The sequence below is a fragment of the Thalassophryne amazonica genome, chromosome 7 (genome assembly GCF_902500255.1).
Source record: "Thalassophryne amazonica chromosome 7, fThaAma1.1, whole genome shotgun sequence".
NCBI classification, from domain to species: Eukaryota; Metazoa; Chordata; class Actinopteri; order Batrachoidiformes; family Batrachoididae; genus Thalassophryne; species Thalassophryne amazonica.
The window spans coordinates 49128144-49146184 of record NC_047109.1 but is presented as its reverse complement, the minus strand read 5'-3'; the positions used below and the strand labels follow the sequence as shown (position 1 = coordinate 49146184).

Genomic DNA, 18041 nt, shown 5'->3' with positions numbered 1-18041 from the left:
TTTCCTCCACTTTTGGCCATGGTTGTAGCAGACTACTGTCACGATGTGTTTGACAGTTCTGACATTAGCCACCAGGCATCGCTGTTACGCTGAGCAAGGTCGTGTGCACAAATAGGCTTGACTGAAGTGTAGAAGAAGAACTGCTAGGCTAAGAGCTAAGCTTATTGTTCAGCAGTTCATATATGTCCATAAATGTTAATAAAGCCAGTTAACAAAACAAAGGCTGGATAGTTCATGACAACAAGCAAGCCAGAAGTAAACAAAACTCTTGTGCATTGTAGGTGTTTCTTGGCAATGGTGCTCGCAAGGCCACTATGCCCATAAAAATCGTTGACTAATGTAAGATGGCTATTCTGCAACTTTAGCCGTTGATATGAAACGGTGATTAGACAGATCATGTCTGGCGACTAACTTTAGTTAACTAAGTAAGTTTAATAGACTAAAAGCTTATGCTGCTTTGTGAAACTGGGCCCAGCTGTGCAGCAGGGTAATGTAGTGGAGCAGGTCTGTTTTTGTCGGTGTACAAAATAATTTATAGGTGAGCAGATCTTGAACAACCATGACAGGATCGTTGATTGTCTCCAGATAACTATTGTAGCAGATATGTCAGAAGTCAAGGTCTTGATGGCATCATTAATTACATCACAAAATGGTGTCCTAATTCAGTGTTCTCACAAAGATTTATTTATTTATTTTTTTGGGGGGAGGACATCATAATCGTCAGGCTGCTGATTCGATAGCCGCATAGCCCCCTGGTGGGTCCAGGAGAGCGAAGCAATACAAACAAGTGAATGTGGAATTCTGTCAAAGTAACATCCAGACTATGCCCAACAAACAGGTTTCTGATGTTAATCTGCAAATATTAAGCAGGTAAAAACAGTTATCCAACTTGACAGATGGCGCAACAGCCATGACAGCATTTACTCCACTGCAGACAGCGTAATAGACCGTTGAGCTGAAATGCGCCAATGAGAACACAAATTGCACTAAAAACACATTCTATGGCATCTCCACAACTTGTAGGATTCGAGAGGCAGTTCAAAGATTGTATCGATCAGGTTCATTATTTGTCATTGCATCGTACAGTTTACATGAGAAGTGGTGCTGCTATATTCCAAAAAACACATTTTCTGGGTATCTAACTAGTAAGGCTAAATCAACAAGGTTTGTCTTACTGGTTTTGACACATCACTCCTCCAGTATCTTGAAGTCACTATCATATTCTTGTAGCAAAGTGTTATGTGCACACAAGTTATGCCTCCCTCTGATGGCTCTTATTTTAGGTGTATATCGGTTTTGTTTTTCTGAAGGTCAAACATTGGGATTTGGAAATAAGAATGAATGTTTTCTCAGGAAACTACTGAAGTGCTTTTATAAATGAAATAACTGTATTCTCAAACTGCACGCTACATCTTTCAACACAGCTAGTCTTTGCTTCTTGTGCTTCAGGCTAATAGCATGTGGGGCAGTGATGCGACCGTATGTGGAGGCAAATATATCCCACAAGTCTCACACCACCATCAAGTACTTCCTGAAAATGTGGAGCAGCGTCAGTGAGACACTCATTTTCATCTTTTTGGGTGTGGCCACGGTCGATGGACCGCATGCCTGGAACTGGACCTTTGTCACTGTCACTGTGCTGCTGTGTCTGGTGGCAAGAGTTATAGGTAAGAACCATACTGCATTATCAGTTTTTTTGTTTTGTTTTTTTTCTTTTTAGAGGAATTTCATTTAAACTCATTAAGTTTATCATGAATCAAATCAAAACTTCAAATGTATATGGATTTAAGAGTTAAATACACACATTAAGTTGTACATGAAGGCAAATGCATTTGTATCACAAGTGGTTGCTTTCAGAAAGCTGCGCTCAAGCTCACTTGATTTCTGAGGGTGCCTCACCATGCCATCCCGTGCCCCACCCAAATTCACTCAGTCTTGTTTGTTTCCCTCCACTTTCCCAAATCGATCAGCGGTTCCATAATTAATGTCCGTATCTAGAAGTAAAGCTGTGAATGTATGTATTTGGACTGCACAACTAACTGCATCTCACTGTGTGATTCAGCACTCAATGCCATGACCCATTGGTTGCCTTTTTTGCCTTCATTTGAAGAGTACAACTGGCGAGTACAACTTGAATTTTTCTTTTTGCCTGAGTGCTCTGCTTATTGACCTATTTGGACAAATCATTTCCAAATATGTTTTTGCTTTGCAGACTTTCCCACGATGCCTTGGTTTTGTCAAACCTCTGTTTGCACGGTTTGTTAAAACTCCTCAACAAATCTCCCTCACACCAGACATCTGCTCTGGTTAACGTGTTACTTAAAAGAACAAGTACAAAACATTATGATTGTTAACGTGATTTGCATGATGTTTGTCAGAGAGCAGCAGCTTTCAGTTCATCACCTGGCTCTGCCTGAAGCAGGGTTGCAAACTGTTGTCCTGTGGGCCACATGCTTCCTTTTGTGTAGATGTTGTATACCAGGGTGTCTGCAGTTAAAATTTAAAGGGGAAAAAAAAAAACCTGGAGGCCAGTGAAAGACAGGTGCATCTTTGCCAACAATACAAAGTAAATAAAGGTACTGAATGAATCTTTACCCCTTTACTTGTTGATTACTTGAATTCAATATCACTTTCCCCCTCAATCTCACTAACGTTTTGAGTTTTTTTTTTTTTTTTTTTTTTTTTTTTTTTACGCCCCGGTAGGAACCCTTATGTGAGAAAAGAAGGTATTTTACATCCTTGGGGTTGTTTGTTCATTTCTTGTTTGCACTGGATCAGTATTCAATTTGTCTGCATTATTATTGCAGCAGTGCACATAAATACAATATAACAATTCTACAGTATCAACAGAAAAAGTAACAACTTGAAACACTGGTGGTGCTTGATTTTGCATTTATTTATTTATTCACATTTTATTCATTAAGAAATGTCACAATCCCAGCATTACGTGCTTCTGGCGCCTGCCCTCTTCGGCCAGTTCTGTGCACAGAAATGCCCTCAATTCTTGCTTCCACCCTGCCCCTTTTAAAAGATGGCTGGAACACTAGATAGGTCGAGGTGCCCTGACAGGAGTCTACAGTGCATCTGGAGAATATTCACAGTGCCTGTCATGTTACAGCCTTATTCCAAAATGGATGAAATTATTTTTTCCTTAAAATTCTACACACACTACCAAATAATGACAGTTTTGTTTGGTTTTTTTGCCTAATTTATTAAAAATTAAAAACTAAGACTTCACATGTACATACAAACAACACCAGCAATATGCCCTGAGGGAAGCGGGATGGTTGAGCGCTCATAAAACCAGGTTTAACCCGCCAAAGTCTGGTCCCAACCCCAGGGACCTCAGAGCAAACAAATCTAGACAGATATGCTACATATTAAGGTGAATTTTCCCATATTAAAGTCACCTTCACAGAGTGATATACCCGGAGTGCTTATCTCAAAACAGATAAAAAATAGGTTCCAAAGGCGACAACACTGGTGTTCTACCATCCTTTGCTCATTTGTTGATGTTCCTTTGGCAGCAATTACAGCCTCAAGTCTTCTGGAATATGATGCCACAAGCTTGACACACCTATCTTTGGGCAGTTTTACCCATTCCTTTTTGCAGCACCTCTCAAGTTCCATCAGGTTGGATAGTGAGCGTCATGCACAGCCATTTTCAGGTCGCTGGAGAAATCTGCTGCCACCACCATGCTTCGCTGTAGGGATGGTGACTGGTCTCTTCAAAACATGATGCCTGGCATTCACACCAAAGAGTTCAATCTTTGTCTCATTAGACCACATAATTTTGTTTCTCATGGTCTGAGATTCCTTCAGGTGCCATTGGCAAACTCCAGGCAGGCTGCCGTGTGCCTTTTACTACGGAGTGGCTTCCATCTGGCCACTCTACCATACAGGCCTGATTGGTGGATTGCTGCAGAGATGGTTGTCCTTCTGAAGGTTCTCCTCTCTCCACAGAGGAATGCTGGAGCTCTGACAGTGACCATCGGGTTCTTGGTCACCTCCCTGACTAAGGCCTTTCTACCCCGATCGCTCAGTTTAGACGCCAGCCAGCTCAAGGAAGAGTCCTAGTGGTTCAGAACTTTTTCCATTTACAGAAGATGGGGGTCACTGTACACATTGGGACCTTCAAAGCAACAGAAGGCTTTCTGTACCCTTCAACTGCTTGATGTCTCGAGACAATCCGGTCTGTGAGCTCTTCAGACAGTTCATTTGACTTCACGCAGTTTGTGCTCTGACATGCACTGTCAACTGTGGACCTTGTTTGTAGACAGGTGTGTGCTTGACAGTAGAAACAGGAGGCACTGGAGCTCAATTTTGAGGTTCAAGGCAAAGGCTGTGAATACGTTTTTTTTTTTTGTATTATTTTTAATAAATTGAAAAAGATCTAAAAAAAAAAAAAAAAATTATTTCACATAGTCATTATGGGGTATTGTCTGTAGAATTTTGAGGAAAAAAATAATTTACTCGATTTTGGAATAAGGCTGTAACATAACAATGTGGAAAAAGTGAAGTGCTGTGAATACTTTCCAGATGCACTATATGCTACCAATATGTTTCAACTTATCCAACTTGTCATTGTATAGGAGGAAGTGCTGCATCATGTTTTCATGTTGCCTTTAGGCTGTTGCGTAAGTTCTTCATTTTAGGATTTGTCATACTAGCTCCAGTAGTATGCTTTAAAAAGAAAGCACAAGTGAAAGAATGGTGCAGACTGTTTGGTCACCCTTTTTCTAAACCTCTTTCCCATTTTCCACTATACGCCTCCTTAACTAATATTCTGAGAAAACTGGAATTTTGAGCAACTTGTGACCTCTTACATGTATCAGGTGATAAGATGTAAAACTGTTTAGTGTTTTAGTCTTTGTTAAAGGACCATTCCAGTGTTTTGGCTTTTTGGTTTTCATTTTCATACATCACTTGAACTTTGTTTCCCTGCTGCCTTTTCAAAGCAGGCTTTAGAGATTTAGAGATGATGGCTGTGTTTGGGATTTAATTTTTTATTAATTTGTTTTTCGTGCGTTCATTTTGGTTTGTGTAATGTTTATGAACGCAACACGGCCGTGTTGTTCCTGTAAGTTTATAAATATAATATAGAGATAAACTGTGACTTCTCATACTGCAGTTTACTACTTTTGATAAAGATGATGATAGTGTTTGGGCTTTAATTTATTTATTTATTGTGTGTTCGCTTTGTTTTTGTGATCCTGGGATTGTGCAGTTTGTATGCTTTGAATTTACCCAGCAGCCCCTGCAGCACTTAAACTCGAAACTTGCTTATTGTTTGCTACTTGTAATTGTCATTTAAAACATCCATCCATCCATTTTCTTCCGCTTTATCCGGAGTCGGGTCGCGGGGGCAGTAGCTCAAACAAAGCTGCCCAGACCTCCCGATCCACACACACCTCCCCCAGCTCCTCCGGGGGAACCCCAAGCCGTTCCCAAGCCAGCCGAGAGATGTAGTCCCTCCAGCGTGTCCTGGGTCTTCCCCGGGCCTCCTCCCAATGGGACGTGCCCGGAACATCTCTCCAGCGAGGCATCCAGGGGGCATCCGGAAAAGATGCCCGAGCCACCTCAACTGACTCCTTTTGACGTGGAGGAGCAGCGGCTCGACTCCGAGCTCCTCCCGGGTGACCGAGCTCCTCACCCTATCTCTAAGGGAGTGCCCAGCCACCCTGCGGAGGAAACTCATCTCGGCCGCTTGTACTCGCAATCTCGTTCTTTAGGTCATGAGCCAAATCTCATGACCATAGGTGAGGATTGGAACGTAGATCGATTGGTAAATTGAGAGCTTTGCCCCCCTACTCAGCTCTCTCTTCACCATGACGGTCCGATACAGCGACCGCATCACTGCAGATGCTGCACCGATCCGTCTATCGATCTCACGCTCCATTGATGCCTCGCTCGTGAACAAGACCCAAAGATACTTAAACTCCTCCACTTGAGGCAAGGACACTCCACCGACCTGAAGAGGGCAAAGCACCTTTTTCCGGTCGAGAACCATGGCCTCGGATTTGGAGGTGCTGATTTTCATCCCGGACGCTTCACACTCGGCTGCAAACCACCCCAGTGTACGCTGAAGGTCCTGATTTGACGAAGCCAGCAGGACCACATCGTCCGCAAACAGCAGAGACGAGATTCTGTGGTTCCCAAACCAGACCCCCTCTACACCCTGGCTGCGCCTAGAAATTCTGTCCATAAAAATAATGAACAGAACCGGTGACAAAGGGCAGCCCTTGCGGAGGCCAACGTGCACTGGAAACAGGTTTGACTTACTACCGGCAATGCAAACCAAGCTCCTGCTGCGGTTGTACAGGGACTGGATAGCCCTTAGCAAAGGACCCCGGACCCCGTACTCCCGGAGCACCCCCCACAGGGTGCCCCGAGGGACACAGTCGAACGCCTTCTCCAGATCCACAAAACACATGTGGACTAGTTTGGCAAACTCCCATGAACCCTCTAGCACCCGATGGAGCGTGTAGAGCTGGTCCAGTGTGCCGCGACCAGGACGAAAACCACACTGCTCCTCCTGAATCGAGGGTCGACCATCGGTCGAATTCTCCTCTCCAGTACTCTGGAATAGACCTTACCGGGGAGGCTGAGGAGTGTGATCCCCCTATAGTTGGAACACACCCTCCGGTCTTAAACAGAGGGACCACCACCCCAGTCTGCCAATCCAGAGGCACTGTCCCCGATCGCCACGCGATGTTGCAGAGGCGTGTCAACCAAGACAGTCCCACAACATCCAGAGACTTAAGGTACTCAGGACGGATTTCATCCACCCCAGGAGCCTTGCCACCGAGGAGCTTTCTAACCACCTCGGTGACTTCGGCCTGGGTAATGGATGAGTCCGCCTCTGAGTCCCCAGTCTCTGCTTCCTCTTCGTAAGACGTGACGATGGGATTGAAGAGATCCTCGAAGTACTCCTTCCACCGCCCGACAACATCCCCAGTCAGGGTCAACAGCTCCCCACCTGCACCGTAAACAGTGCTGGTGGAGAGCTGCTTCCACCTCCTGAGGCGTCGGACGGTTTGCCAGAATCTCTTCGAGGCCGACCGATAGTCCTCCTCCATGGCCTCCCCGAACTTCTCCCAGACCCGCGTTTTTGCCTCTGCGACCACACGGGCTGCGGCACGCTTGGCCTGCCGGTACCCGTCAGCTGCCTCCGGGGTCCCACCTACCAACAAAGATAAGTAGGACTTCTTCTTCAGCTTGACAGCATCCCTTACTTCCGGCGTCTACCACCGGGTTCGGGGATTGCCGCCGCGACAGGCACCAGAGACCTTGCGACCACAGCTATGAGTGGCCGCATCGACAATGGAGGTGGAGAACATGGTCCACTCGGACTCCATGTCTCCAACCTCCCCCGGGATCTGGGAGAAGCTCTCCCGGAGGTGGGAGTTGAAGACCGCGCCGACAGAGGGTTCCGCCAGTTGTTCCCAGCAGACCCTCACGATACATTTGGGCCTGCAGGTCTGACCGGCTTCCTCCCCTCCCAGCGGATCCAACTCACCACCAGGTGATGATCGGTCGACAGACACATGGCAGAAGGTCAGATGATACGACTACAAAGTCGATCGACCTACGGCTCAGGGTGTCCTGGTGCCATGTGCACTTATGGACACCCTTGTGCTCGAACATGGTGTTCGTGATGGACAAACTGTGACTAGCACAGAAGTCCAACAACTGAACACCACTCGGATTCAGATCGGGGAGGCCGTGCTTCCCAATCACCCCCCTCCAGGTCTCACTGTCGCCGCCCACGTGGGCATTGAAATCCCCCAGGAGAACAATGGAGTCCCCAGTCGGAGCGCTATCTAGTACCCCTCCCAGGGACTCCAAGAAGGTCGGGTACTCTGCACTGCCGCTCGGCCTGTAGGCCGAGACAACGGTGAGAGACCTGTCCCCGACCCGAAGGCGTAGGGACGCGACCCTCTCGTTCACTGGAGTGAACTCCAACACATGGCGACTGAGCTGGGGAACAATAAGCAATGCGACCCCAGCTCTCCGCCTCTCCCCGTGGGCAACGCCAGAAAAATGAAGCTCATTTAAAACAAATTATTTAAATAACCAAATTGTGGCATAGCTACTTTAGTCTGACTTGACTTAACCTGTATTGGAGCACCAGCTACACAAATCAAAATGAGTTTGCGAGATTACACTTTGATGGTTTTGAGCAAACGTGGTAGCTACTTTAAAAAGGAGGGGGGAAAAAAGGAAAACCACTTGATTATCTTGTTTCTCTTCCTTATTAGTAAAGTATAATAGCATAATCGACTGCATATTTATTATGTAACATACATGCTATGCTACATTTTTAAAATGTTAAGTTTTTTAAATCTATTATAAATAAAATAAAAAAGCTATTTGTACTTTGTCAAATATAGTCTGAAAAATCTACTGTGCGTTCTATTTGAATATGGAAAACATATGAAATTTTGAAATGGAAAATATGTAGGAACCCTAAATAATCCTTGAAATTTCTGCAGTGGATTAATTTGCACTTAATATACCAATTATATCTCCCACAAACAAAACGTTGGGGTTGTATGTTAGTATCTCCCTATCCGTCTGCTCATGAGCTTTGTAAGTGCAGATGCTCTTTAGAAAACTTCACACAATTGACGCACACAATATGAAGATGGATATGAAGTCATAATTATGGCCTGACACCTTCAATAATTGGTGAAATGATTGCAGTTTTGGGATTTATATTTATATAAATTACCCCCGAACAAGTGTGTGTTGTTGTTGTTGGTTTTTTTGGGGGGGTGGGTTCCACTCACCCATTACCCACCCCTGGCTTATTGCAGAAAATGACTGAATGCTGTTGTGGACATTTGGACCATTTGGTCATAACTAGGGATGGGTATTGATAAGATTTTATCGATATTGATGCCATTATCGATTCTGCTTATCGATCCGATTCCTTATCAATTCTGCTTATCTATACCTCGTGAATTTTCTACTAAAAGTAGGCTTTAAAGGTTTTCTATGTATTTCCTTGAGTCTTAAAGTAAATAAATATGAAATTAGTCACTGTATCCTTGATCTTGCTTTGAAGTTATTAATTCAGACTGGATTCTATCGTTCTATCTTGACTTGTCAGAGAGCCGTGCAACGTTTGGAGCTGTGTGAACAGAACGGAGGACGATTCTCGTTTCTTTCTCGCACCGAGACAGGAGTCCCAGTTAGTAACTTTAATCCGCACAAAAGTGACTCACAACTCATATTCACTGATGAAAGTGGTGAAAACAAAAAAAGCTGAAACCCAAAATTACCCCCCTAACACCACCTGCACGAAAATGTTTGAATTCTAGAAGCTCTGAAATGCAACCTGGGACTATTCCAGACAATAAACTGGAGTGAGTGCAGCATCCATTTAGGTGAGGGGAAAAAAAAAATACAACTTTCCTTATTCAGATTCATTCTCTGCTCTTACTAAGATGCAGCAGTTTTCTAGTTTGGCAGATAGTTATGGAAGAAATCACTGAAGAAATTAACAAACTGAAAATACAGTTTGCCCTTAACAAACTATCATTAAACTTAAATAAAACAGGGATGAAATGGAGGTGTGAGAGTCACTAGGTGTTCACAGGAAACATTTCTGTATGTATTTATTTATTTATGTATTTATTTATGTTCATTGTTAGTTGCTATTATATATTTTCTGTTGTGTTTCTATTCAGGTTCTTTTTGTCTCTTTCTCTAAAATTGTATATAATAATCATTAGATTATTAATATATAAGCAAAAATAAATTTAAGGAATATTACAATTTGAAAACAAATGCACCCGAACGTGATGACAGCTGCAATTGCTAAATGCTAACTTTTAACATTGAAAATGCCATAGACATGCTAACGCGTTAGCATCGCTCCCGTTGTTAAGTTATAAAATATATCTATCAACTGTTTCAGAAGACCATAACAGGTCGGTTTAACATAGAAAAGGTAAATAATACTCACAGACGTATGCTCTTTAGGGTTTTAGTGGGGGAAAATTAAGCAAAAAGAAATAAACGAAGCAATCGATCGAAGCATTGCTTCAATCTGCGAACCACTGCTTCGATTGGTTCAAGATTCAAAGCAAAGCCGCGCTGCAGAAAAGTTGATTAAGGACCCGCTGCAGGGTCTGTAATCAATGTAGAGAAATTATCATTTTCCTGACAAACACCCGCCAAAACAACGGCCACTCTGAAGGACCAATAACAGAATCGTTAAGCACAAAGCTTATTGATGTCGGTGGATCGAATCATTTCTTAACGATACCCGAAAGGAACCGGTTCTCGATACCCATCCCTAGTCATAACTGCACGTTGCCCTTATAGTTCAAGTTGTTTCCTATATATTGTGAGTGCATTTAACCTTGAGCTGTGCATCGCATTTCAAAGCCCACTATGAGCTTATTGCGTCATTATACCTTTATGCTGTCTCCGCCAGGTGTGATTTGTCTGACCTTCGTGATCAATCGGTTCCGAATTGTCAAGTTGACCACCAAGGACCAGTTTATTATTGCCTATGGTGGCCTGCGAGGAGCGATTGCCTTCTCCCTGGGATTCCTGCTTAACGGTCATCACATTCCCAAGAGAGAAATGTTCCTTACTGCCATCATCACAGTTATTTTCTTCACCGTCTTTGTTCAGGTAAGAGTTTTCAGTCCAGATTGTCCTGTGTGTTTCTTCAGCTTTCTAAATGGGGAAACCATTCAAGGAGTCATAGGGGTCCACCTGGTTGACTCTGGTGGTGCTTCTTGTATGGTTTAGCCAAATTATGGGACATTTATTTTTGTTGTTGGTGATGTTCTCCCTCTTATTGAATAACTTCAGATTAATGAATGTTGAGTTCCAAAACATGAGTACACATCATACTATTCAGCTCAGTTTAATTGAATATCAGGGTCTACCCTATCTCTCCCCTAAGAATGGCTGAGATACGCTCCCCTCTATGATGCAGGTTCAGAAAATGAATTAATCACATATTAAAATGTTTAATATACATTTTGAATGGAAACAAATTCCACTGGGAGTTGCATAGGGAAAGTATTGGCTTGATCCACATTCTACCAAACTTCATTGATATCTGGGTTCAGTTCAATACAACACAAGCAAGGGTGATTACTGCCAGCCCAATTCAATCAAGTCGTCGATTAAATGGAGCAGTTTAAGTAGCATGTAGCTGACTAAAAAAAAGTTCTCACTCAGCAACGTACTACACTGTGACCTTATGCGATGCCAGTCCCTGAATGTGAGAACAGGGCTTTAATGTTTAAAAGTGGCCTAGTCGAAATCCCGAGTTGAACTCTATTGAAATTTTGACAGGATCTTACAGGAGTGGTTCATGTTTAAATACTCCTCACATCCTTTATTAGTTCAACCACAGGAGTGTTGCGTATTTCAATCAAACGCTGATCACCTGTTAGAAGCATTTGTTTGCAGTTATTGTTGGTAAAGGTGGTACAACCAAGTGATTTCTTCTTCCATGTGATATAGCTGTTGGTTAATTGTTTTGTTTTATTACTTGCATGTTTTATATTTTAACTTGTGTTCATGCAGGTTGCCTTTGTTTTAAAGCTCGGTTGAATATTTGAAACAACATGATATATATACTGTATCCAGCACCTCAGTGAACTACTTTTAGTCCAAACAGTCACGTGTACGCAATCTGGAGGAAAAAAAAATTGGCAGCAAAGGACAAATACATTTTCATGGCAATGTAGAATACATTACTTTTTTAATTAGATATATTATGAATATATATACTTAGTAAGTCCCTTCGGCTGCTCCCTTGTTTTTTCACTCGGGATCACCACAGCAGCTTCAAGGTGGATCTGGACGTTGAATTGTCGCACGTTTTATGCCGGATGTCCTTCCTGATGCAACTCCCATTGCATGTAGAAATGTAGCAGAAATGTGGAGTTTCAACTGGGAACCTTCCGCACTGAAACCAAGAGCAATAACCATTTGGCCACCACCCCTGCATAAATATATACTTAATTTCGTTAAATTAAATTTTCCATTGAATACCGTAGAGTTTATAGATGTTTGAGATTTCTATCTTATATCACTGCATTTTATGTGGGAGCCAGTTTAATTTCATTTACTCCTTGCATTCCAAATCATTTTGTTCAGATTAGTGAATGATGGACTAATATTAGCTCGGCGTACTTTGCCAGGATTTCCTGTTTGTGTAATTTTAAAACATGTCAATTATGTGTCTCTTTTGGATCACATCAACTGCCGTGCTGAGAAAATGGTGAGGGCAGTGTTTTTCCTCACAACAACCACAATTTAAACTTTGTGAAACTTGTGACTGCTGGCCATGTTTGGGGTTGAACTTGATGTTCAGCCTTATGCATTTTTGAGAAGCGATCTGCTGCCTCTTCTAGAAACGGGGCCCGTTTGGGAGAATGTCATTGCTGCTATCACTTTGAAGAATGTTGACAAGCGCTCATGTTAATTGATGATTTATGCAAAATGATAAAAACATGCAAATGTGGAATATGCAGGAAATATTCATGCCTCACAATAGAGTTTTCTCATACATTGTACTTGAAGATTGCACGTAAACTCACACTTGATGTTGTTAATTTTAAGCAGAACTCCTGCACCTGTCATTTCTTGTTGGACAGCCAGCCTCCTGGTGAAGCTGTAAGACATTTGGCAGCAACTAAGCCTGAAACCCTAAAGACTAGACATAAATATGCTTTATTCATGCTGCTGTCCTATCCGAACAGTCATAAGGCGTGAAGCAGGGTAAACCCTGGATGGGACCCCAGTCTATCGCAGGGCCACATGTAGACAGACACACACAATCATGCATGTACACCTATGGTCAATTTAAAGTCACCAATTTACTTAACCTCCACATATCTCGATATGAGAGGAAGCTGGAGCACCCAGGGGGAACCCACACAAGCACAGGGAGAACATACAAACTCCACACAGAAAGGAAAAGGCTGGAAGTGATCCCATGGCTTTCTTGCTGTGAGGCAGCCAACAACTATGCTCACACATCGGTAACCACTAAGTCACCGTACCACCTATTAATATAATTATTTTACTGCATAATTGCATGATACTTGGTTTCAGGTGGTTCCATACTTGACAGTTTTCATTAAATGTATGCTAAACTATGATTATGGACGTTTGGAATGGATTTTAAATGTTTGGTTAGATGGTGGTTGTAATTATTCTGCTTGATTATCTGGATGTACAACTACTTAATACTGTCACATGAAAAAGTTTGATTTGTAAGCCATTCTTACAGTTGATGTTTTTACATTTTTTTCTGTCCTAGGTTATTTTCCATATTTATAAAGGAAAAAAAACTATACAATTTAAAAAAAAAAAAAAAAAAAAAAAAAAAGACAAGCCGCCGGTGTGTTGCAGGGCCACATAGACAAACACACTCACTAACATTTAGAATGGATTTAGAGTCACCAATTCACCTAACCTGCATGTTATTAGAAGTGGGAGGAAACCGCAGCACCTGCAGGGGAACCCGTGCAAACAGAGAACTTGCAAAATCCACATAGAAAGGACCAGGTTGAAATCTAATCCACATCCTTCTCACTGTGAGACAACATTACAAACCACTAAGCCGCTGTGCTGCCCTTTACAAGAATTGCAGTTTGATATTACAGTATGTTGCGAATGCTTTTTGTAACAGTAGACCCGGGTTTCTGAAACTGATGTTTGGGAACCACTGCAGGAAAAGTTAAGAATGGGCGGATATATATATATATTCTAAAATGATATGTGCAGTTTGTGAACAGGGAGGCGTGGTTAGTGGGCTTGATTCCAGATCAGAAGGTTCCTGGCTCAAGACCACCTCCGCCCATTCTCCATGTAATATGGAGTTGTGCCAGGAACGGCATTTGGCATACAATTTGTGCTAAATCAAAATGTAGATCCATCACAGATCTGCTGTGGTGACCCCAGAGTGAAAGTGAGCAAGATGCTGAAGGACTTGCTCATCTCTAGAAGTGTATTATTTAGCTTTTCCTGCAGTGGTTCCCAAACATCAGTTAAGTATTTGAACACCCTGCGATTTTGCAAGTTCTCCCACTTAGAAATCATGGAGGGGTCTGAAATTTTCATCTTAGGTGCATATCCACTGTGAGAGACATAATCTTAAAAAAAAAAAAAAAAATCCTGAAATCACAATGTATGATTTTTTTTTTTTTTTAAATAATTTATTTGTATGTTGCTGCTGCAAATAAGTATTTCAACACCTGTGAAAATCAATGTTAATATTTGGTACAGTAGCCTTTGTTTGCAATTGCAGAGGTCAAATGTTTTCTGTAGTTTTTTTTTTTTTTATCAGGTTTACACACACTGCAGCAGGGATTTTGGTCCACTCCTCCATACAGATCTTCTCCAAATCTTTCAGGTTTGGAGTTTCAGCTCCCTCCAAAGATTTTCTATTGAGTTCAGGTCTGGAGACTGGCCAGGCCACTCCAGGACCTTGAAATGCTTCTTACGGAGCCCCTTCTTAGTTACCCTGGCTGTGTGTTTTGGGGTCATTGTCATGCTGGGAGACCCAGCCATGACCCATCTTCAATGCTCTTACTAAGGGAAGGAGGTTGTTTGCCAAAATCTCGCAATACATGACCCCATCCATCCTCCCTTCAATACGGTGCAGTCGTCCTGTCCCCTTTGCAGAAGAGCACCCCCAGAGTATAATGTTTCCACTCCCATGCTTCACGGTTGGGTTGGTTTTCTTGGGGTTGTTTTCATCCTCTAAACATGGTAAGTGGAGTTGATTCCAAAAAGTTCTATTCTGGTCTCATCTGACCACATGACCTTCTCCCATGCCTCCTCTGGATCATCCAGATGGTCACTGGTGAACTTCAAATGGGCCTGGACATGTGCTGGCTTGAGCGGGGGGACCTTGCTGCCCTGCAGGATTTTAAACCATGACAGCATCATGTGTTACTCATATAATCTTTGTGACTGTGGTCCCAGCTCTCTTCAGGTCATTGACCAGGTCCTCCTGTGTCGTTCTGAGCTTTCTCAGAATCATCCTTACCCCACAAAGTGAGATCTTGCAGGGAATCCCAGACTGAGGGAGATTGACAGTCATCTTGTGTTTCTTCTACTTTCTAATAAATAATCATAACAGTTGTTGTCTTCTACCAAGCTGCTTGCCTGTTGTCCTGTAGTCCATCCCAGCCTTGTGCAGGTCTACAGTTTTGTCCCTGGTATCCTTAGACAGCTCTTTGGTCTTGGATATGGTGGACAGTTTGGAGTGTGATTGATTGTGTGAACAGGTCTGTGAGAGCCAGAATTCTTGCTGGTTGGTAGGTGTTCAAATACTTATTTGCAGCAGTAGCATACAAATAAATTATAAATAAATAGCTTCACACAACCACTAACCATGAGTAAAAATAATGTTTTTGTTACCATTCATATTCTCTCAAAAATGCCCCCCCCCCCCCCCCCCCAAAAAAAAAAACCAAAATCAGCAATTCTGCCAAGGTATGTAAACCTTTGAGCACATCTGTAAAGGAGAACTGTACTACATACTTTGTAATTAAAAAAAATCTGAACACTTTTTTGAAGTAAACTTTCTGCCTGCCAATGTGTCTTTAATCCCAGACATGGCTGCATAAAAAGTGGTAAAAAATAGTTTGCATTAGGGTTGGCCAATGTTTGTTTAATCGGTATATCATGTCTTCCAATGCAAATTATGCAGGGCTCTCTTGCTATCTTGGATTAATTATGCCTGTGCTCAGTGAAATTGGACACAATGTTGGGCCGTTGTCTGTAGAGGAGCCGGTGGAGAAATTCAGTGGCACAGCACTCTGACTCACTTACCTTGGCCCACCACACGTTTTAGCTGTGAAACATTGGCACATCTCAGTGTTTAAACCTGCAACCTGTTTGCACTCTGCCTGCTACCTCTTAAAGTGAATAATCAACAGTGCTCAATTTGATCTCTGGGGCAGTTTATCATGGTCAGCCATTATTTTATTTATTTATTTATTTTTTTTTGTAGGGTGTGTTTGAAACTGAGGTGACATCACATAATAGTTTAGCTCTACAGTACATTACAGCCTTTACTGAAGGAAAGTGGAACAGCATTTCCACCTTATTTCCACCAGCCAATTAATTTGAATTGTATTGATTCTAAACTCCTAAACAAAAAAATCTTGTCATAAAATATTAAAAATAAATATTACTATATAATTAGTAATAGCAGTTTACCACACCTAAATGCATATGGCTCCTAAAGGGATTGACAGATGTAGCTCGAAAATTCATGATAAAGAGACGAAATACAAACCCTTTGTACATTCTAGTTGTGGGAAACCTATTGCTGATTTGCATTATATATGACCTGAAAGGATTATTAGTGCGAGACACCATGACAAAATGAGGCAGAGGAAATGTGACCCGGCCTGGAGGAAGCCCGGAGCCCCGTCTGGAGCCAGGCCTGGATGTAGGGCCCGTCAGCAAGCGCCTGGTGGCTGTGCTTGCTACGGAGCCCAGTTGGGCACAGCCCGAAAAGGCAATGTGGACCTTCCATCTCCACCCTGTGGGCTCACCACCCACAGGGGTAACCGCTGGTGTCGGTTGTGCTGTCCAATGGGTGACAGTGAAAGTCGAGGGCCTTGGTGGGGTCTAGCTCTGGGGGTGTGGAACATCACCTCACTGTGGGGGAAGGACCCGGAGCTTGGAGGACCTTCTTGGAGTTCCTGAATGCAGTCCTGTATGGTGCTCCAGTGGGGAACTCCATTGTTCTGCTAGGGGACTTCAGTGCACGCGTGGGCAATGACAGAGACACCTGGAGAGGCGTGATTAGGAGGAATGGCCTCCCAGATCTAAACAGGAATGGCTGTTTGTTATTGGACTTCTGTGCTAGTTACGGACTGTCCATAACACCATCTTCAAACACAAGGTTGCTTATAAGTGTACATGGTACCAGAGCACCCTAGGCCGAAGATCGATCGATTTTCGTGATCGTATCATCTGATCTGAGGCCGCATTTTCTGGACACTTGGGTGAAGAGAGGGGCAGAGCTGTCAACTGATCACTATCTGGTGGTGAGTTGGATCAGAGGATGGGGGAGGACTTTGGACAGACCTGGTAAGCCCAAACGGATAGTGGGAGTGAGTTGGGAACATCTGGAGAAGCCCACTGTCCGACAGATCTTCAACTCACACCTCCAGTGGAGCTTTTCTAGCATCCATGTGGAGGTTGGAGACACTGAACCAGAATGGGCAATGTTCAAAGCTTCCATTGCTGAAGCTGCAGCGGGGAGCTGTGGCCTGAAGGTCTTAGGTGCCTCGAGGGGCGGCAACCCTCATCTAATCATCTAATCTGAGGCAGCATGTTCCACAAAAAGCGGATGGACAGTGTAATAAATGCAGCAGATATACAGTTTGTTTAAAATTGTAGGAAGTTAAAAGATTCCTTAATGAATGTAAAGAGTGTGGCACAGTTATGGTAAGTCTGTCTTGAGCAGGTCATCCTTAATCATCTCAGACTAAGGGCAGAACGGGTGCACGTTTTTCATTCCTGCACTTCACAGCAGGTGACTTAAGTGATAAACATGTCCCTTCTCCTCATGATGTTGTAAATCACTGGAATGACCTGGTAGTTTGTGATTACACAGAAAAGCTGCTCCCTCTTGGCGTGTTGTGGAACAAGATTGAGACCACTGTGTTAGTTTCTCCACATGCCTTCTGGCAAACTGTAGACTAGATTTCATGTTTTCTTTTTCAACAATGTCAGTGTCAAACTATAAAGCTGCAACAGAAGCAAAGTATCTGCGTGACTGTGATTGAGCGTTGGTGCTTGGGAAAATGTTTTTTAACTGGTAATTCTCAAGAACGGTAGTATTAATTGTTGTGTCCTTAGATGTTTTGCATATTATCCCATAAGAATCCCCTTACCAGGATATGCATGTATATGTTTTGGTGCAGTTGTAACTTTTAATATCTCTTTATTCCCCCCTCCCCCCCATTTGTGGGTCAACACAACATCAGAATTAAAATATGTGCTTTCCCGTTCCAAGAAAAGTCAGATGT

General features: G+C 42.9%; 1 protein-coding gene across 1 annotated transcript in view; it reads left to right on the top strand.

The window, feature by feature from the left end:
- Window positions 1-18041, top strand: part of slc9a1a (solute carrier family 9 member A1a) — a 110994-nt gene that overhangs the window by 52693 nt on the left and 40260 nt on the right. Inside the window, 2 exon segments of the mRNA XM_034174116.1 lie at window positions 1450-1667; window positions 10448-10650. Coding sequence (XP_034030007.1) covers window positions 1450-1667; window positions 10448-10650 — 421 coding nt within the window.